Genomic DNA, 22497 nt, shown 5'->3' on the forward strand with positions numbered 1-22497 from the left:
CAAAATTGGAATACTTACTCTGGTCGTATTCTTATTCCCATTTCAAAGTTGTTGCACGCAAACAAAGAATAAGGATACACAAACGCCTGTTGCAGGAATATTCCCATTGCCAAACGTGCCCTTATATACTATACCTCCTCAAAAAGAAAAGGCGTTAGTAGAAATGCCGACATTTAGAGTATTAGTCGGAGATAATAAGAGTCCCAATATCATGAACACCACACCATCATTATTAGCCTTACCACAGAGCAACTGCCACATAATGCTTCACTAACTTTAAGCTTTTGCTCGCATGTAATTTAAGCAATGGTGATCGGCACTTTTTGCATGAATGCGGTTTAAAATACAATAGTCGGCTACAAGCATTTACCTGAACCTGCTTCCACCACTTGTCTTATATCTTAATTTAACAACTTTAATGGTTCATTGCTCTACTTTAGTGCTTGGTGTGGACCACCCCACCATCTAGGCCAGCGATGAAGCATCTTCCTGTAGAAGAGGTGTTCAGATTATGTATGATAAAGCTGTAAATTAGTGGTTCCCGGACTAAAAAGTATTTGGATTATTTCAATCCATATGCTGAACCCTAATGCAGTGAGAAACGTGCATTGTGCATCACTTGAAGTGCTTTGCGAATTGGAATCCACTGATCCCAACGTGGATACATCATCTTCTCCTTTTCCTTCCAAACATACAATGGCAGACAAGCGTTTATCTGATTTGATGTACATTACAGTGCGTTGTGGTAATTTGGGATCGCCACTCCTAAATAGCAGCCCCACATTACGACCTATAAATTGCTCTGCTGCTTCCATGGGGTATGTGTAACCAGTGTGAAGAACACAAGGCATGGGTAAGAATATATATGGGAGCTTGCTTATAGCATTTATAATAATGGTAGTGGGCAAAGCAGAAGGTGGTACGAAAGTGGGATTCTATTCTTCAGCGTGCCCAAATGTTGAATCTTTGGTCAGATCCAGCGTCCAGTTCTTCATCAGCTCTGATTCCACGCTTGCCCCTGCTTTACTCCGCATGCACTTCCATGACTGCTTTGTTCAGGTAACAAAAAGTACAATGAGAATTTTTTCATTCTTTGAATCTTTTCTCTTCTGTCTATTGATTTGGGAGCTGATGTGTGGTTTTGTTGGGGTTAGGGCTGCGATGCGTCGGTACTGGTAGAAGGACCGTCGGCCGAGAAAACGGCGGGTGGAAACACGGGATTACGTGGATTTGAGGTAATAATGGATGCGAAAGCGCGGGTGGAAGGAATGTGCCCGGGGGTTGTGTCGTGTGCGGACATACTCGCACTCGCCGCCCGCGACGCGGTGGTCATGAGCGACGGACCGTCGTGGGAGGTGCCGCTGGGACGCCTCGACGGGCGAAGATCGGTGGACTCTGATGTCGACAACATTCCCTCCCCCACCGACTCCCTCGCTATTCTCATCCAAAAGTTTTCTTCCCGTGGCCTCAATACACGGGACTTCGTTGCTCTTTCCGGTGGGTTCACTACTCTTTCCTTCTATATATATATAATAATATAATACGCGGTAGATAATTTAGGGTTTGTTTGGCTCCTGGAATTTAAAAAACCGAAATTTCTACAAACCTTGGTTTAGTCAAATAAAGGTTTTGCAAATCTTCATTCTGATTTTTGAGATTTTACTTAAACCGTTTGTTTCACTCGGAAGATGCATGTGAAGACACATTTTTATGCATAAGCTTGGAGTTGAATACAAATTTCAAAAGTAGTCCAATCTATTGTTTTTACACTTCTTAAAAAACATAACCAGGTTTTGATTTTCAATTCCTACTTGCTAGTAGGAAGTTGGAAAATCTGGTTTTAAGGCAAAATTGGAAGTCTGATATGCTAATTTCATTTTGCCAATTTTGAAACAAACACAAATATTTTCAAATCCGGATTTTAAAAAATCCAATTCTTGTCATGTTCTAAGAACCAAACGGACTTAGAGGATGGTAGATTATATCGTTCATAGTTCATTTTTTTGATTTTTTAATTTGATAATGACTTTCAACATTTTTCAACCATTTTCTTCATGATAGATCTTAAAATGAAACTACAATTTTAAAGTTTTAGTTTTTATTATATTAATTTTATAGAAATTAATTTTATAAAAGATATATTCTTTTATTTTAATATATTTTTTAAAATATTTTTTTCTATTTATTTTACACTAAAGATGATGCGAAATAAAGTAGATTTTTTTTTCACTAATGAGGTGATAGATAATTTACAAGATTATAGATCTTATCACTCTTTTTTGTTTGGAATGTTCAACATTTGTTATTTGATTTGATAATGCACTTCAAATTTCTCTCAATCATCTCTTTGTTGAATAGATCTTGAAATGAAGTAGATGCCTAAAATATGTCTTGCCTACTTATTTCACACAAAGATGCTGTGTCATATCCTTTAACTAAGAATCTTTTATGTCTTAGAGGTATTGGTATGTGAATAAAACTTTCTAAATGGTTGAAAGATAGATTAAATTAATCAAGTTAATATTATTTTTTTCCATCTTAGTGATTTTCCCAACATAGACTTTAACTTATTTAAATCAAATATTTTATCTCTTTGTCATTATTAGCAAAAGCATTAAGTGTACAAATCTATCATTTGCTTATGCACTTTGTGCATGACTTATTCCTTTCACTCAAGATATCTTTAAATTCAATATTGGATTAATGATATGTCATCATCTGTTCAATGTTTTGTCTAATATATTGTAAGGTACAATATAACAATAATAATAACAATAGTTTACATAGTAATTGTACTGATTTCCATTAAAAGAATCTAATTATAAACTAGAAGGGCAACTTAAATTTGCTTCTGATTATGTATTGGCAACTTCACCTTTCCCGTTGCAAACTTTCTCAATGATACGTATGAATATGATTCCATGACTAACCAGAAACGACGTTTGTTAGGCAATGAGAATGAAGTGAAATGTGTATTGTCTATTTTGAACAGGAGGTCACACAATCGGGCGGGCGGACTGCCAATTCTTCAGTTACCGGCTGTACAACTACAGGGCAACAGGTATGGCAGATCCCACCATAAATTCGACGTCGTTAAGGGAGCTTCAAAACATTTGCCCTCGGAACGGCAACAACAATGGGCGAGGGGCGGCTCTTGACAAAGGGAGCAGGAGTAGATGGGACACCAGCTACTTTCAAAACGTTTTGGCAGGAAATGCTGTTTTGGAGTCGGACCAGGTGTTGGCGACCGACGGTTCCACTCGCTCTCTCGTTAACACCTTCGCTAATTCTGCCGACTCATTTGACAAAGCATTTACCAAATCAATGGTGAAGCTCTCAAATATTGGCGTTAAGACACGAGCCGACGGTGGTGAGATTCGCAGAATGTGCTCCGTCGTCAACTTCTGAACACTCCTCTCTCTCCTGCAAATATGTTTTCACTCTCGGAAAGCTTCAAAATATCCACCTTCAAAACCAAATACCCATGTCCAATATATGTGGTGAGATGGATTATATAAATTCTTATTTGGTATTACGTGTCTTTCTAAAGTATACAATAGACTTAGTGTTTCGTCTTTGAGTGTGTAGGAAATTCGTAAATGTATGACCAACAAAATAAATGTAAAGTTCAAACATCGTAAACACAAAAAATCATCTCGACTTGTCTAGTTCTTGTGATTAGTTGGGGACTCTCTAGCTTTTGTAGATATGTGTTTTTTTAAATTTTATGAATGTTTCCCTATCCTATCTATATGGTTAACTAAAGAATGTTTCGTGAGAGTTACTAGTTCCTATCATGGTAGGATGCTATGACATATGTTGAGTACAATTAATTATTTTAATTTAATCAATCACAATGAATCAATTTTGAAGTGAACTAATTTATTCTATAATTGATAATTTTGATAGATTTTAAATTTTTCAATAGTGTTATTTGTCATTGTTCTCATTGGCTAAAAGGAATAAATCATTGACTAAAAGGAATATAGGCAAGGAAAAATTAATTTTGAATAATTTTAATTTGCCAAAATTTTTGATTATAAACTGAAGTTGCTAAGTAAAAGTATTATGCCAGATGTAAGCTATATAAGATTTAAAAACCTATGAGCCATATGAAAATTTAAAAAATATCTCAATAGCATTGGTATATTAAATGCAAATATTTTGGAACCCACTATGGTTCCAACTCCTATTTTTTGTTTTTAGGAAGAATTTCACCTTTTGTAAAGTTAGAAGTATCAGTGTATAAGCTAGTTTGAAGGAAGCAAATTGTGGGTGTCAGAAATGTTTACCCCTTGTCACAAAAATTATACATAACTCAAAAAAAGCCATATCACATTATGTATAATTTATTGTCCACGACAAAAAACTACTATTTGACAAAGTCTGAGGCTATGCTATATGTGTGGACATGCAAAAATGATATTTTATTAACTTCATGTCATTTTGAGGAGAAATTTGTGTGACCGAATTTACTATTGTGCTCTGTCAAAGTTTATGTTTGTTTTCTTTGCCATATCTCTTGTAGGTACAAAGATTGGAACCAAGTTTCTTTTCTTTCTCACTGAGTTAGTTAACCAATTTGGTACCAATGGGGAAGGTTCAACTCTTGTCAAGTCTTTTATGGGTGTGCTCAATGAATCCAGAACCTGTGAAACATTATCTAGAGTAGCTTGAACTTGTTGTTCATTATCCATTGGAGCTTCATCTTGTCCTTGATCTACATCAAGATCTATTTGGGTTTTCTCCTGGGTCACCATGCTGCCTTGCTTCTTGAACCTAGACTTGGTCCTTGTCCTTTGTTCAACAAGTTGATTTTGGATTAGTTCAATAACCACTACCTTCAAACTCTTTTTGCTACCTTCAGGATCAATGGAAAAGATTGTGTTAGCATTGGAGGAAGAAGGAGATTCCTAGGTTGTATCTTCAGTTTGAGACCAATATGTTTCTTATTTCCTCTTATGTTGAAACCATGCTTAAGTGCGTTCTATAACATCATTAGCTCTTTGCATTATGTCATCCATTTCAAGTTCAAACCAATCAATAGGAGGCAGGGAAGGATCTTGTTGTTTGACGTATTTGGGTTCAATGATCCCTAAACCATCTTCTTGAACTCCCTTGAGTTTCAATTTCAGTTTAAAGGCCAACACCTATGATAATACCATCCTGGAGTGGCTCCTCCTTTGAACTTATTTTTAATTCAAGTAATCCTCCCAATAATCTTCTAAGTGGGCTACAAGTGAGAAATGATTTCCCACTTCTAGGACTCTTCCAACAAATCATTTATTATTGAATCCTTGCCTAGCTTGATAGAATTCAAAATCAAAGGCACACAAATCAATTCCAATATTAATAGTATCCTCTAGATTTTTACATGAAAGATTCTCAATTCTCACTAGAAATAAACTATCCTTTTTATCTTCAGGTAAAAACTTTATTGTTTCAACTACAAGCTAATGACAAACCTCGACCAAAACAAAACAATCCAAAGAAAATTTGTACAATCTTAAAGTTTTTTCTTCAAATCCTCCCACCCTTAGGTATGTGAACTTGGGGAACTCGATGAAAAGACTATTGGAAACTACAATTGGAACAATTGTTATGATGTCATTGACATCAAACCTTATTATTAAGACAATTTTCTACCTAAGTAGAGTGCTATATCAAGATGATTGATGAAGAGGATTAGAGAAGGACATAACAAAATGACCTAGAGGAAAGGTTAAGCTATGAGGAACTACAATGGGCACTAGAATTAGTTGGACTTTGACAAGATAATGTGATTGTTTAATCATAACCTAAGTGTAGAAGACAATTGTACCAAAGCCTAAAAGAAATGATCATACATCTATCTAATCAACATCATCAATATATGAAATGAGCATAAACAACATCATAGTGAAGAGGAATCTATCAACAAGAGACACAGCCAAATAAAATTCACCTTGCTCATCTCCTCCCAACCTTAATGACATCATGAGACCTCAAGGGTCCTAATGATATCCTTGAGCATGAACTCTCATTTGCCAATAAGATCGTTGGAGCTATTTCATGAGATCTTTCTTGCCAATAAACCATCCAATAACATCACATCAAACAAGAAACATCTAACATACTAATCTACTAATAACGTCTCTAATCCAAAGTAGTGGTAAGAAACATTAGTTAAGAAATAAGATACATCATCATGATAAAGGAATGCATCAAGAAACATGCTTGACATCATCTAAACATGATATCAAATTCATCCAAAGTAAAGCATAAATCACAAGGGATCATACTCTAGATACATACCAAAGTGCCAAGTGAATATCCAACACTAGCATCAAACTAGAAGTAGAATGTCTCTATACACTAGTCCCCAGTAGTGGTATAGGTAGCTACACCTCCCAACCACATATTACCCATAGGCCCACACCCACTATGCTCATAGAGATAGTGACCCGACCAAAATCACATAAGATAATTCACCTATGGCTAACGCACATGGTGCCAAATAAGAATATGATACCAACATCTATATAATCAAGAAGATAATGTAGTACAATAGGTCACTGGTCAAACTCACTAAGGATAACTATGTAGGGAGTCTAGTGGAGTGTCATTACTTGCCATTGGGTAGCTGATGCAAAGAGAATCTGAAGGTACCCCTACTAGAGGAAATTTGGATCCTTGTGAATAACCACACAATGGAAACACAACAAAAATGCAAGATCTTATACCAATTCTCAAGATATTATTCATAAATTAGCTATTCACAAATAATATGCCTAGCTGTAAGGCCTTCCAGGTTAGGGACACATACAATAGCAATTACAAAATAGCTCTGCAAGATCCCTCAAGATTCAACTCAATCCTAATCCTAGCTAGTCCAAATCCACACAAAACCCTAAGGAAATCTCAACTTGTGCTTGCAAGCCCACCAAGAAATATCCTAGTTTGTTAAGCCTCAGCTACTAGCCCTTCTCAAAATTCACTCCTACACTTCATCCTCTTCTCTAAGCTAGCTGACTATCTCCTAATCTGTAATCTACCTTAAGACTCCATAAGACACCCTTACTTATACCCAACTAAGCCACAAGTCAGCCTAACCCATTACAAATTAAAATAAACCCTTACATTAAATGCCTATGTAAGCCACAAGTCGACTGCAAAACAAATTTTAAACCTATATACAAATTAAATGCTAAAAGTTGGCTCACAGAAAACTTGAGCAACACAAAGACCAAGACCAAATTAAGTTTTAGAAACCACCACCGAGCATCAACATTCCACCAAGCATAACTAAACTCCATCATTGATCGAGCCAACTCGAGCAACACTACTATCAAGTTCCCAGTGCAAATTGATCCATGGTATATGTCGAGTTCCTCCTTCAAGGACTAAGTCCCTTCACTGACCAAGCAACTTGGGCAACACTACTGTTAAGCTCGTAGTGTAAATTGAGCTTACAATATATGTCAAGTGCTCCAAGAATCATCAAATGCCTTCATTAACCAGGTCACTTGGCTAACACAACCACCATGAACAACTCAGTATCAACCAAGTACCACCTCTTTACTAACCGAGTCCTCCAACTTCAAGGTCAAACCACATCAACATGCAGGATTGCTAGCCAACCAAGGATGCTCTTGCATAAGATACCCCAGGTCCGAAAAGATGTTCTTAAGAGTTAGAAGAACATCATCTGGGATTCAACACATAAATCCAAAATTGGTTCTTCACATACATATCCCCCAAGTCCTCAACTTGTACATTCTTTCCCTTGATCTTCTTCTGCTTCTTCACATCCATCATTAGTGTTCCACAACTCTTCCTACCACACTGATCACTATTCCTCGTAGAACCCTTCATCTTAATATGACTACCAATACTCAAGTTCCTTGTACCGAGCTCTTCATTCTACAAAGGAATCAGAGAATGCTTCCTGGCACCTTTCACAATTGTAAACACATTCTTGACACAATCATGTTCAACCCTACAATCATACTGTCAATGTCTACCAGGCAACAAATGACAACTATTCATATCCATAATATCACACAACACTTGATCCTTATACTGCCCAATCTGGAAATCAACAAGGCATTGTTCCCTCACTTCCAAAGCATGCTCACCTTGCAACCAACCAATCCTATAAGAATAAGGATGTCTCATTCTCTTCAAACCAAGTTTTTGAACCATCTCCTTAGCAACAAGGTTATTAATACTACCACCATCCACAATCACCTTGTAGAATTTACCACTAGACTTATGACAAGTCCTAAACAAACTAGTCCTCTGACAAGATTCTATTGTCCTCTGACCAATCAGTACTCACTAAGCTAGTAATCTCTCTCCTTGCTCAGGTTCAATGGTAAGGTTTTTAGCCTCATTCACAACAACAACTCTTCTATCACTAGCCTTAGGAAATTCATAAGATCTATGTCCTACTTCACCACATATGTAGCAAGTACCCTTAAACTCACCTCTACCTATCCTTCTCTTCTGATCGATAGGGTTTGGTTCATCTTCAAAACTCAATTTAGCTTTTTCCGAGCTATCCTACTTCTCCTTCCCTCTATAATTACCTTGATTTTTCCTCTTCAACTTATCTTCTTCCTTGAGGGCATACTGATAAGAATCCTCATCCAAATCAATCTTCAACATGCCAACCTCATCTTGGATATTGTGTAATGCACTGCCCGAAGATCCTTGGAACAAGGATAAAAATAAGCCAAGATAATTTTTTTTTTTTTAAAGTATGGATGCACTCAACAATCGACATACAAGGATCACAAAGATCCAAAAGAGATCACCCAAGCTGAAAGACAAAAGCTGACTCCTGAAAATTGGCTAAGTCTGAAATCTTGAAGCCTTGAAATTTCCTATAATCTTTATCTTAGCTTGTAGAGGTTTGGAACCTATCTCAAAAGACTCGTTGCATATATTAAAATATATCTTAAGTATACATCAACTTATACTTAAATGATATATTTTAAACCCCTTAGGAAATCTATTTTGAACTAGGAAGGTGTAAAACCTAAAAGGGTGTCCAAAACCAACTTCCAAAATTTTCTCAGACAAGCCTAGATAGCCCCTTTTTTTGCACAAGGCCTATAGAGTGCCTGATTCTTGCAAAAAGAAGTTCAACACACCCTGTGAGAAATTTCCATCCGTCTGAGAAAGTGCACCACATGGCACAAGAAAGTACCAAGCCAACAACACAAACTAGTGTTGGGTTTTGCATGAGGAAGTACAAAGCTACGCAAAGAAACCAAACACACCATGTGAGATCTTGCTTCCTTGCACGAGGATGCACAATTTTGTGCAAGATCCCAAAATAGCACACCCAAACTAAAAAGAGTAAAAAGCTAAGGGATGAATTTCCTCCACACCAGGGAGTACTAGATCCACATTTTGAGGTGTAAACATTCAAACACACTATTGAAAGATGGAAACAACATCTAACCATTTAACAAGTTAAAAGGGAAAGTATAGAAGGTAACATCATAGTGTACTAAAGCAACATCGCAATGAATAGTACAACCAGACTAAGTACGCAGTTCCTCCCAACCATAATAGCATCATAAGGCCATCATGGACCATATCCATCCCCCGCATGTAACATCCCAAGCTACCGATTGGATCATCGGTACTATCATATAGGGACATCACTATTAAAACATGATACAACATAAGCATAAGGAAATCTAACATGCTACAAGAAAAGAATAAGATAATCCTATAAAACTAGATAATATTATCTATCATATGCTACTCATCATAATAAGGAAATGTGTCAATAACTAACAACATCTAAACATGATATACAAGCATCCCAATGAAAGCATAAATCACAAAAAAGCATACTCCAGAACCCGAAGCACCAAGTGAAAAACATCCAGCCACAGACGCACTAGGATAAAAGACTATCTTTGTACACCAACCCCTAGTAGTGGTGTAGGTAGCTACTCCTCCCAACCACGTGGCACCCGTAGTTCCACACCCACCATGTTGATGGAGATAATTATCCCACCAAAAACACACAAAACAAACGTCCATGACTAACACACATGCTAGATAGTATGATGACCAAAACCAAGACAAAGAAAATGCATAAACTATAGGTCCTAGTTAGACACTCAATGGCTACTAAGTAGGGGTTGAAATGATGGAGCTTTGCTTGGCATCCAAAAGCTTAAGCTCGGACCATGCAGATTCAACTTCTCAATGGAAGGCTTTAGCACACCACATGTTTTTATTATCTTAAGTTTTATTACCACCCAATGTTTTATTTAGTTATCACTTAGTTAAAACTTCTTTCGCCAACCCTTTAGGCAAAATGATCACTAGGCTTGAGATAGAAGCCCCCTCCATATGCTACCCTACCCTACCCATGCTCATCCAATGATGAGTGCCTGTAGGCATGTAAATTCCCAACCCAACCCCAATGATCATAACTTCCAGAAGTACCACAGAAGATCGAGACTCACAAGTCACCTGACAAATGTACGTGCACATACTCGTGTGTGGCACACCATCATCATGAAGAGCATAACACAAGGACTAGATGAGAACACAAGCATAAAGTCACTCCACAAAAAATAGACTCAAGAGGACAGATGTGACATGCATCTCAATGCAATAATAAAAGTGTAATAAAGGTGTGATCGACATCCACATGAATCGTCCAAGCCTGCGACCAAACTCATGCGAAGAAAACTTGAGAAAATAGGGTGGCACACAAAATGAGGTAAAAACCCCAAATTTGGAAAACTTCAAAATTAAAACCCCTTTAGCCTTTGGGTGTAAAAACCCTAAAAGTCTAAAATAAATGAGTTCAGACACTGTATGCAAAAATGACTAGCATAAGAACTCAAAACCCCAAACCCTTGTCCTAAAAATAGGGAAAACATTCATACCTAACCAACCGAGCAAAACCAACAAATAAAAATGGAGGGGAACACTAGTTCTCAGCCTCCTAACATATTGCTATAGGAAATAGAAGTTGAAACATAGTAGAAACAATAAAATGAGAAGGCCCTACTTGACAGCAAAAGGGGCAGAAACCAAAACTTGCAAAATAAAATAAATATCCCTCCAAAACTGCTGAAAGTGATGACAAAGCAAGAACTCCCCGAGCCGGATCCAATGAGTTTAACCTCGTGAAAAACCCATGCTCATAGCTCCCAGAATGAACAGAAAATGAATCCTTTAGAAGAGGATTATCAAAAGAGCTCTTACATTTCTATTTTGGAAAAGTGAGAAGTGCATAATAAAAACTCTTTTTCCAATACTTATTCACTTTTCAAGTGAATAGTCGATTAGGGCACATAGCCAGTTAGACTAGCTATACTCCAAATTGACCCAAATGAAAATAGGTTATTCTCCATAACAAGAATTCACCTAAGGAAAAGCTATTAGAAATTAAATCTGAAAATATTTAAAGCCTAAAAACCCAAAATCATAGAAAATCACTAAACAACTTTTGCAACAATACGAACCTCTAAATGCATAGACACATTTACTAGTCTAATCACATAATGCAGATGAGTTTGGAGTTATCAGTCACTGAAAGGCTTTAATTTAAATAATTTAAAATAAGGATACGTTAACCATACAGGAATGACATTGGTAAAATATGAATAGCTAAATCACTAACTCCATGTGCCACTACTAGGGATATAATTCCTGCACACTAAAATGCACGGTCAAGTGCCATTACATAATAATATCATAGCTAAAGAAAAGGCATTAAATAACTAATTAATCCATTTACATCACTCATGTTCACATAAAGCATAAATATAGAAGAACGAAGTAAATAACCATAGCATGAAATCTATCACATGACATAATCATAAATATGCCCAAATACCAGATAAGCAGATATCATCATAGATCTACTGTCATCTCAAAATGACATCAACATGCAAATATGATAAACTAAACAGTATAGTAGTAAAGCATCTATCATATTGAATCAAAGTATAACATCCAACCCTCAGGACACCTTAAAGTACAAATAACAATAAGAGTATTAGGTATCTCTCAAATCAAAATAGACAAGGTATAGATTACAAACATGAGAGGCACTACATATTGAATCTCAAACTATTAATGTATCAAGCTACCTTCTCCTTTGACAATTCTTTATGCCTAGACTAAATAGTTAACTTGTAGAACTCCTTGATATATTCTTTCACAGTCATATCTTTCTATTTCAAATTCTACAACCTCTTGAATGAATCATATTCATAATCAATAGGAATGAACTTATCCTTCAACTTAGTTACCATCAACCTCCATCTAGTGATCTTTATCCCATCTTCCTCCTCTTTGTCTCTTTATAGCTCTAATACCACTTGATGCAACAAGAATTTGAAGGCACCCCTATTGGAGGTAATCCGGATCCCTACAAATAACCACATAGTGGAAACACAACAACAATGTAAGATCCGATACCAATTCTCAAGACTTTATTCATAAAATAACTGTTTACATGTAGTATGCCCAGCTGTAAGGCCTTCTGGGTTAGGGCCAAATACAATAGTAACTACAAAACAGTTCTACAAGATCCCTCAAGATCCAACTCAATCCTAATCCTAGCTAGTCCAGATCCATACTCTAGTAGAAAACCCCAAGGAAATCTCAACTTGTGCTCACAAGCCAACCAAACAATCTCCTGGTTTTCCAAGCCTTAGCTACTAGCCCTTCTCAAAATTTGCTCCTACACTTCATCCTCTTCTCCAAGCTAGATGACTATCTCCTAATCTGTAATCTACCTTAAGATTCCACAAGAAACCCCTACTTATACCCAACCAAGCCACAAGTCAACCTAGCCCATTACAAATTAAAATAAACCCTTACATGAAATGACCATGCAAGCCACAAGTTGGCTGTAAAAAAATTAAATGCCAAAACTCGGCTCATAGACAACTTGGGCACCAAAAAGACCAAGACCAAATTGAGTGTCAAAAACCACCACCGAGCATCAACATTCCACCAAACATAACCGAGCTCCATCATCAACTAAGCCAACTCTAGAAACACTACTATCGAGTTCCCAGTGCAAATTGAGCCATAGTATACACTAAGTTCCTCCTTCATGGACCCAATCCCTTCACTGACCAAGAAATTCGGGCAACACTGGTGTTGAACTCCCAATGTAAACTGAGCTTATAGTATCTGTCAACTACACCAAGCATCAAATGCCTTTATTAACCGAGTCACTTAGTTAAAACAACCACCATAAACAACTCAGTATCGACTGAGTACCACCTCTTCACTAATTGAGTCCTCCAACTCCAAGGTCAAACCACACCAACATGCAAGATTGCAAGCCAACCAGGGATGCTCTTGCATCAATAGTGCAAGTACTTAAATCCTTTTATCAACTCCCTTGAGAGGTAGAACTCAAAATGTATCTTCTATCAACTCTTGCAAGAGGTCAAATATTGTGCTTCGATCAACTCCCTCAGAAGACTCGATACTCACCTTTGATCAACTCCCTCAAGAGGCCAAGTGTCCCATAATCTTATATTTCATTAAGTTTATTTATCCATTAGTTAATTGATTTTCACTTATTAGAACCTCTTCACATTACCATGTCGGTCACTTCCAGGCTAGGGTACATGGGAAAAGCCATTTTACATGATGAGTGCCCATAGGCAATACAATTTCCCAATCCAACCCCCAAATGAATCACATCTCAACCAACCTATTTTTGGGAGTTTGAGTCTCGTAAGATCTCGTCATATGCATGCATACATGCTTGTGTGTGCTCATAACCATCCTCACTAAATCAATGTTAAACAAGGGTTAGATGAGAAAACAACAAACACCAAGAGTAGAAACACACTCAATTGAGCATAATATCAAGAGTACATATTCAACATGAATCCCAATAAGACAAAGTAAAGATATGGTTAGATTGGAAACCTAGCATACATTCCAAATCCATAACCAAATTTGGTGCCAAGAAATAGTTGAAAAAACTGAGTGGCACACAAAATGTGGCAATGCAAAAATGCTAATAAACAAAGCTTGTCAAAAATCGATGAAATTAAAATCCATTATCCAAATGGTTGTGAAAGTCCCAAATATCAAATAAAGATTGAGTTCCAAGCTCGTATGCAAAAAAGGCCAGCGTAATGGCTCAAAACTTATGAATTTCAAAGTCACAAACCCCAATTCGCTCACACACACCTAGCCAAACCAAATAAAAATGAAAATATAGGGGAACACTAGTTCTCAACCTCCAACTCTAAAGCACTAAAAAATAGAAGTTGAAATGGGCCAAAACTATTAGAAGGAAAAGCCCTACCTCACATCCAGAAGGGTAGAAACATAAAACAACATCAAAAAATCAAAGAGGTGCCAAAGTTGATGAAACACTCAAGACATGAAGAGTTTCCTGCTCCAAATCCAACGAACCTACCCTCATACCGATCCCACAAGTGTAGTTCTCACAAGGAACTATTAGAGTAATAAGATATTTCCTTATTAATAAAATCATTTCAATTTAATTATTAAGTCACGTATTATCTCTAGTTTACTTAAGCTAAACTTTATGCATATAATAATTAATTATTATCATGCAACCTAGGTTTTACTTGTTAGGATTTTGATCTCCTTTTATAAGGATTGATCTCTTTGTAATTTTATTAATTCTTTTTTGATAATAACAATCTATTTTTTTTCTCATCAGCAATGTCTCTTCTGTGGATCTATGAATTCAAGTCTCCATAGCTTTTGCTTCTCTCTTTTTGTGATAGATGTTTGCATGCAGGTGATTCTTGAGGGCTGTGGGGTTGATTTTTCATCAACTTCAACATGGTATCAAAGCTCCAGATCTTCATGCCCCTATTCTATTTATGAGAGGTCTGGCTTGGCTTTCAAATCTATGTTTTTTCTTTTAGAGAGTTTCATTTTTATAGAATTATTTTATATTGAATTTGGGGGGTCACTGATTTTTGGGTCACTGTGAGCCCAAACAGACATCATCGTTGAGTTCAAAGTGCCCAAAATCCCCTATTTTCATATAAAATTTGTCCAATTTTTACATAGCTAGAATCTAAGGCAAAATAATATTGCTTCCAGATTGGGCACATTTCTTAAGGAGTCAATTTTATGATTTTTGGCATGTAAATTGGGATTTTTGTCACAGAAATCAAGATTTTGGGTACAAAAATAAAACAATTTGGACATACAAATCAAGCTTTTCAATATGCAAATTGATATTTTTGGTATACGAACCAAAAAAATGGCATGCAAATCGAGACATTTTGTATGAAATTGTCACACTTCTCGAGGTAGTTTTTGATTTTGTTGGGCATACTTTTTGAGGCATTTGGCATGGATCTCGAGGTAGTAATTTTTTATTTTTGCCATTCTAACGCTTTTTTAACCTACATGTTTTTTGGTTGTAACTTGCTCATCCAGACTTTGTTTTACACAAACAAGATTTTATCAGAAAGCTAGTTCCAAGCCCATCATGATGATGTAATTTGTTTGAACTTTTGATGCTATTTGGTTTCTAGTTTATGCAGTCAAAGTTAGAAGTTCTATTTTGCACTCTAGGAGACATATCTTGAGACATTCTATTTTCTAGATTTTGCTCTAGGCACATCCTATTCAATTTTTTGGTTTTTTGCATTCTAATGGATATCTTGATTGTTTTAGGTCCAGGGATTGATTTCGTTTTTTTAGATGATTTTTCATGGGTTGTATTATCTCTTGTATCAACATTATGTCTCTTTTGATCTTTGTTGACATCCATTTGTAGTATTTTTGTAAACACATTGAGATGAAATGCTACTCTATTGCATTTTGGGATTTTGGACATCTTTGTGTTTTATTGTACTCGCACTACATTATAAACTGCCATGGGGGGTTTTATGTTGGTCATATTTTCCATCTTCCTTTGTGACATGAGTGTTCCTTCCATGACATTAGCCTTGTGATGTGTTGATGACACATGGCATTATAGGTGTTTGTACTTGTTTTGCACTCTCAGTGTTCCTAGTTCTTCTTTTTGTAGGAGCTATTACATTCAGTTTTAGTGTTCATGTCTTACCTCTTAGCATTATGGGGGATTATGTTGGTTATATTGCTTTTTTAGTTCACTAGAGTGAGCTATGTATTCAATATTTGATCCTATGTACTAGGTGATTGTAGTTGTTGGATACCTATGCATTTCAGTGAGATGGATTGTTTACCATATATAAATTATTGCACTCCTATTTTTGAAGGCCATGAAGATACCTTTCATGTTTGATAGATCAACTCTTCAGACTTATTGTTCTCTACTTGGTCATATTCTATATAGTGGAGGTTATTCGGATCAACAATTTGGTAGTGTTTGCAGCTTTATGCTTCAGTAGAATTCCTCATGGTCATCCTTATGATCCTATCTTTTGGAACATTTTATTTCCAATTCTTTTTGGAGTAGGGTTTTTCCCATATCATTTTCTCTATTTTTCCTCTTTACAAAGATTTGGTTGTGCTTGGGTAGGTCTCATTAAGCCTTGTTGTCACAACCCAAATTTTCTTTCAGTAGTATTTTCTAAGTTTTTAGCCACTCCCTGAATTTATCTTAAGGTGGGGGGGAGAGTAATAAGATATTTCCTTATTGATTAAATCATTTTGATTTAGTTATTCGCTTATTATCTCTAGTTTACTTAAGCTAAACTTTACACATATAATAATTAATTATTTTATTAATTATTATCGTGCAACCTACATTTTACCTGTTAGGGTTTTGATCTCCTTTTATAAGGATTGATCTCTTTGTAATTTTATTAATTTACTTTTGATAATAGCAATCTATCTTTTTTCTCATCAGGAATGTCTCTTCTATGGATCTATGAATTCAAGCCTCCATAGCTTTTGCTTCTCTTTTTGTGATAGGCATTTGCATGCAAGTGATTCTTGGCAGCTATGGGATTGATCTTTCATCAACATCAAAAGGAATAAATCTCTAAATTGTTCACAAAGGGCTTTTGGAGAATTTTCTCCAAAATCTGGAAGTCAAATGTGAGAAGTGAGTAAAATATCACTTTTTGGGACATATATGCATTTTTAAAAAAGTGACATGTAAAAGGAAAAAGAATAACATAAATAATCTAAATCCCATTTGAACCTAGATAAGATCAGGCAATTCCAAATTAAAATATAATTCAACTATAGAAATTTTTTCAGTAATACAAATAAAGTTAAATCAAATATAAAATCCTATAAATATGAAAGTTTTATAACTTAATAATTTTTGTGACCAGTGTAGACACCTAAAATGTACACACACTTCACTAGTCTAGTCACAAACGCATAATGAACCTAGATTTACCAAATTACTAGAGGGTTTAATTATTTAATTAATCATGATATATCACACATACAAGGACTACATTGGCTAGGTATGAATGACCAAACCACTAACTTCACGTGCTCTGTCCTGCACAATAAATAGCACAATTAAGTGTAGATGCACAATAATAATATAACCAAAGCAACAATGCACAAAATAATGTAAATAATCGATAGGTTCATCTAGCCTAAAAGGTGACATAGATTTATATAAAATAATCATTTTAGATAAAAACTCTCTAAAACAAATTTTATATACAGGAACTACGTCCTCTATTTTTCATAGTTAAAAAAAAAAGTCTTCAATTTTTTTTTAAATGCATAAATTCTTTTTCAAAAAAAAAATTTAAAAAAAATCATAGGCATAAAGTTCATCCAATATTACATATTTCATTAGTTTACAACATCTTCAAATTCAAAACAAAAATGTCATGTTTATGTCATTAAAGATAAAAATTTACGTTCAGGCATTGTTTTCCTTTACAAAAGAGTGACAAAGGTTTGTATTTTTCCCCAAGAATAAACATAAATGAGTTATATAAATACACCCAATGAATAACCTTTTTAAGGATTGTGCTAATAAAATATATTCTTACCTTAGTAAAGAATTTAATAATTTAATAATAAATTAGTCCTTTCCATTTAATTTTGCATACAAACTTTCTTATAAAATCATGTTAAACCTATGATAAACATTCCACCTACAAATATTTGTTGTTGACTGAAAAGCACAACCAAAATATCAGTACAATGTTGATATGGAATTTTATGGTCGAGAAAAAGGTGAGTTTTTATGATATACTCACCCAATTGTTTCTATATGACTGTTGTGTCTAATACTGAGTGGTAAAATTTTTGGTTCTATCAAGTAGGGAAAACAACCCAATAGCAACTGAAGCTAACTTCACTTACCTAAAAATCCTAAATCTATGTCAAAATTTGTCGATTTGTTCAGTGAACCTCTATAGGTGAGTGAAGAACTTAAAACTAATCTTTCAACTTTCCCACGTTTACAAAGCTCTTTATAGAACTTGTAGAGTGTGAGGTGCTTTTAAATTGTCATTTTAAAATGTTTGCCTAGAACTCGTTATGTTCACCCCCAATAGCCGCTCACAAAAAAAAATAGTACATTTTTCACAAATGGACCAATCAACAACCACGAAAGCTTAAAAAGATCAACTATTAGTACATGTGTGGTCAAATATTAGTACATGTGCTATCATTTTTTGGGGCTTCTTATGAGCGGTAGTTGAGCTTTTTGACATAGCAATCATTCAAACATTGGCAATAATTGGCTTGTTTCCCCTAGTGAGTGTAGATTTTGGATGGTGCAATGAATGATATATCTCATAAATTGTAATGCTTACTTTATAATATTGTAGTGCCTGCCCCTAGTTTGCATTTTTGCTATCATTGTTGAACTCTTTTAGGGCTAGTTTTATGTTGATGATTATTAGTAACATTATTTTGAGATTATCAGATATTGTTTTAGATTCAGTTTATTATATGATGAGATCATTTGTCACTCTGTATTTCATGTATGCATGATGATTATTCAAGCGATTTCAGTTATTGATGATGATTAGTTAGATGGTTTATTATTGCATGTGTTTTCTTATGGATACTTACCCCGTACTTGCATGTGTATGGTGTGTGTGTTTGTTTTCTTTCTGTATGGCGTTTCTGATGTGCTTAAGGAAGGGAGTCATAGTCACCTGCTAGTCAGGATCTACACGATGCACCACTTCCTACCATTGCCTATTTATCTTAGTATATATTGTGCTTGTACATGCATGGATTTTATGCAGGTTGCAGGTATCGGGTATCGACTTTCCTGAATTGCCAGGATGAGCGTACCCTATCGCATTATCTCAATGGTAAGAGAGGGGAGATAAATTCTCAAGTCCAAATCCCAACCCTTTAAGCCATTTGTCCTAATTGAAAATTAGGTCAAGTATCTAAGTCGAGTACCCTCCGAATGCATCGGATAACGTAATTCATGATATTAACCCTTGGTCTGATTTTGTATGTGTTTTTCTATGATGGGTTTTTGTATTTTATTTTATGAGTCTTTGGTGTATTTTTCTATTAATTAAGTCTAATTAAGAGATTTAACTAATGATTTAATTAAATGGAAAATTAATATGATATTTTAATATTTTATTTTATTTTATTAATTGGGAAATTAATTTAATAAAAAGAATTAAATTTGAAGATAAAAGTTATAAGTTTAGATTTGGAATGTGATAATATTTATTTAATTTAATAATAATATATTTAGAGTTCATTTTTAAATAAATGCTAAATAATATTATTAGTTAAGTTAATAAATATTTTATCAATTAAGTGGAAAAGATATTAAAATTATTAAATGATTCTAGATCGCATGATGCGTGCATGTGATTAAAATATATTAAGATAAAACAAGTGGATTTAATAAAGTGAGTGCATGAGATTTAAAATTAATAAATTAATTTTTAAAAGAGTCAAGTGAATATTAAATAAAGAAATTTAATTAAATAAATTAATGTGCACTATTTTAATATTTATTCACATAGGAGTATGCGAACTCGTGTGAGTTGTTATGTTGAGAACACAGGAGTTTGCACTCTAATTATGAATATGTTGTCTACACTTAGAAGTTAGCACATTATTTGAGCACATGGTGTCTACAACAGTCTAGGCACCTCATCATGTTTATCTTCTTATCGTGGAAATTATGTGCTTAGTTGTCATGCTTATCTCCTAGTTCTTTCTAGGCACATTCTAGATGCATCTTAGAGGCCTTTATATAAAGGCCCTCCTAGTGTGTATGGATAGCCTCATATGCTTCCACAAGCACTCCTAGTCACTTGGGGGGGTTTCGTTCTTGGAGGAATTGCGAATGTTGGAGAAGGAAGGAATTTTCAGAAAGGAGAAGGTTCTGAGAGGAGGAGCTTCTCTACAATTTTTTGAGGCGTAGCAAATTAGCATTAGTGTCCAGGTAGGCACTCGTGATTATTTCGCATATTTTATTATGCTCTTTCTCTTCCTATCTTCATCGTGTCTATTACGTGTGTCTGAATAATTCTCTATGAATGAATCTTCAATTTTGTAATTCGGGCATGCATATTGTTTCATCCAGTTATGGGAATTAAAACTATTATTGCAATCTTCCCTTAGTAGAATCAAGATTTGGAAATTGATTTGGGTTTGGGTTTGAATAATAGTAGAATCATATTATTATGCATTAGTTTTATATGATTTATTAACTAATTTAATTTAATTTAATTTAATTAAGATTGGTTAATAGTAGAAGAAGTGTAATTAATTATTAGTCAATTTAAGTAAATGGATTTTTAAATGAGAGAAAATTAAAAGAAAAGAGATATTTATAAGTGTTTAGTGGAATTAAATAATTGAATTATTATTGAGATTGATTTTACTTAAAATCAATAAAGATTATTTTAAATAAATGATTATCCTTGAAGTGTTTTAAGGAAATTGTAAATTAATTATTTGAAGGTTGATAAGTATTATTCTAATAGTTTGAATAATGTGAGACGCTTCTTGGAATTATTAGTAACATTGATTTTTAGTAAAATAATGCAATGATTTTATTAAAAGTCAATGGGAATTAGTTCAATGATTTAAACAAGTAAATAATTATCTTCTGGTTATTTTAGAAAATTATTTTAAAATAATGGAGGGATAATTCTATGTTTAATTTGAAGAGATAAATGGGTTGACTTGGAGATTAAATGAAGAATATTATACACTTGAAAATATACTTGAATGAAAACTAAAACCTCATATATGGCTTAACCATGTGATTGTAAAAGCAAACTAAAGTATGCGTTTGTATCTTGTTCTTTATGCTATCCATGTTTGGAGTTTGGGTGGTCCTAGAATGTTGACCAGTTAGGACGTCTACGAGAGGCTTGGGAGTTATGCAAATGTGATGGCATGTTGATGTTATTTGTTCTTGATCTTTCTAAACCCAACCATGGTAATGTGACGGTATGCTCTATGAGATGTTTGTATTTATCATTCGTTGATGTTTCTTAGTCTTCTTGTGTGAAGCTAAGATTTATGTGTATGAGATACTTGACTTAACCATTTTTGAGTCATCGATCAATCATACTTGGATTACTTTCCAGTCACCATGATGGGACTGAAGTGTTGATTTATTCTTGATGTTGTCATGTTGTGACATGTTTTGACTCAACCATTTTGGAGTCTTTGATCAATATTATTTGCTTTGAGATGCCTTTTTGGTTGCTTGTTGAGAACCAATGGATCTTGTGATTTATTTCGAGATTCCTTACAATGGATGTTGTGATTTATCATTGATATGGATATTGAGATTTATTTTGGAATACTATACGGTTGCTCGATGAGGACCAATGGATATTGTGATTATCATTGATACCTTCAGTTGCCAATAGAGAACTATTGTGGTCATGATTATCAATGGATTCTTTTGAATTGCTCATGGAGATTTGATGTTCTTATTGTGGATTATCTTTTGGTATTTTTCCACTTTAGGACTTAGGTGATTTTGTGATTTATGATTCCATGAGCCTAGGGTGGGTTATCTACTTGTAGTGTCGGGAAGTGGCTTGCAATGGGGGTCGGGGCCCTAAGTGGCTGCCAAGGTAACTCATTGTAAGTTATTTAATAAGTGAAAACATTTACACTAAATGGAGATTAAATGAACCTGATAAGATAATTGTTTGTTCTCGCCCATGTCTCAAGTGCTAATACAGACTAGGATGGGAGTAAAGAGAACACTTGGTTGCGACCTTGCATTCTGTAGTATGCCTCGTCAGTACGAGAGGATACTAGTGGCCGCATAGGGATCACTAGGGGGCTGGGGTCTATTGAGAGACTACCAGGGTAACTCTAGCATGATTCGCGTGATGACGCTTTCTCGCTTACACAGTAGGTTTCCTACATGTCTTTGTTGTGCCTCTGGGTCTAGATGTCGATCTGTGTGTTGGAACCCTTGAGTTAGTATACTTTTAGGATTCTTGGACTTAGAGAGTACTTATGTTATATGATTTTTTATCTTTTCATATGTGATTTGATATCTTGTTTGGGACTTGAGACTATCTCCTCAACACAGTGGGAGTGGGCCATTTAGGTCCCACGCAGTTGGGTGGTAGT

At 35.0% G+C, this 22497-nt stretch overlaps 1 protein-coding gene across 1 annotated transcript; it reads left to right on the forward strand.

Moving 5' to 3' along the window:
- Positions 1 to 820: 820 nt before the first annotated feature.
- On the forward strand, positions 821 to 3541 carry LOC149552237 (peroxidase 25-like). The gene is made up of 3 exons (XM_089789773.1): positions 821 to 1059; positions 1155 to 1497; positions 2993 to 3541. Exons 1-3 carry the CDS (start codon positions 850 to 852, stop codon positions 3406 to 3408), a joined length of 969 nt encoding a protein of 322 aa, XP_089645899.1. The 5' UTR covers positions 821 to 849; the 3' UTR covers positions 3409 to 3541.
- Positions 3542 to 22497: the final 18956 nt, after the last annotated feature.

Source organism: Cupressus sempervirens, chromosome 6 (assembly GCF_028749045.1).
Source record: "Cupressus sempervirens isolate cs-2001-9-10 chromosome 6, ASM2874904v1, whole genome shotgun sequence".
NCBI classification, from domain to species: Eukaryota; Viridiplantae; Streptophyta; class Pinopsida; order Cupressales; family Cupressaceae; genus Cupressus; species Cupressus sempervirens.

Coding starts and splice junctions, on each gene's coding strand:
- LOC149552237 (XM_089789773.1), top strand. CDS start 850: ATGGGTAAGAATATATATGGGAGCTTGCTTATAGCATTTATAATAATG. Junction 1,060..1,154: donor TCCATGACTGCTTTGTTCAG/GTAACAAAAAGT, acceptor TGTTGGGGTTAG/GGCTGCGATGCGTCGGTACT. Junction 1,498..2,992: donor GGACTTCGTTGCTCTTTCCG/GTGGGTTCACTA, acceptor TATTTTGAACAG/GAGGTCACACAATCGGGCGG.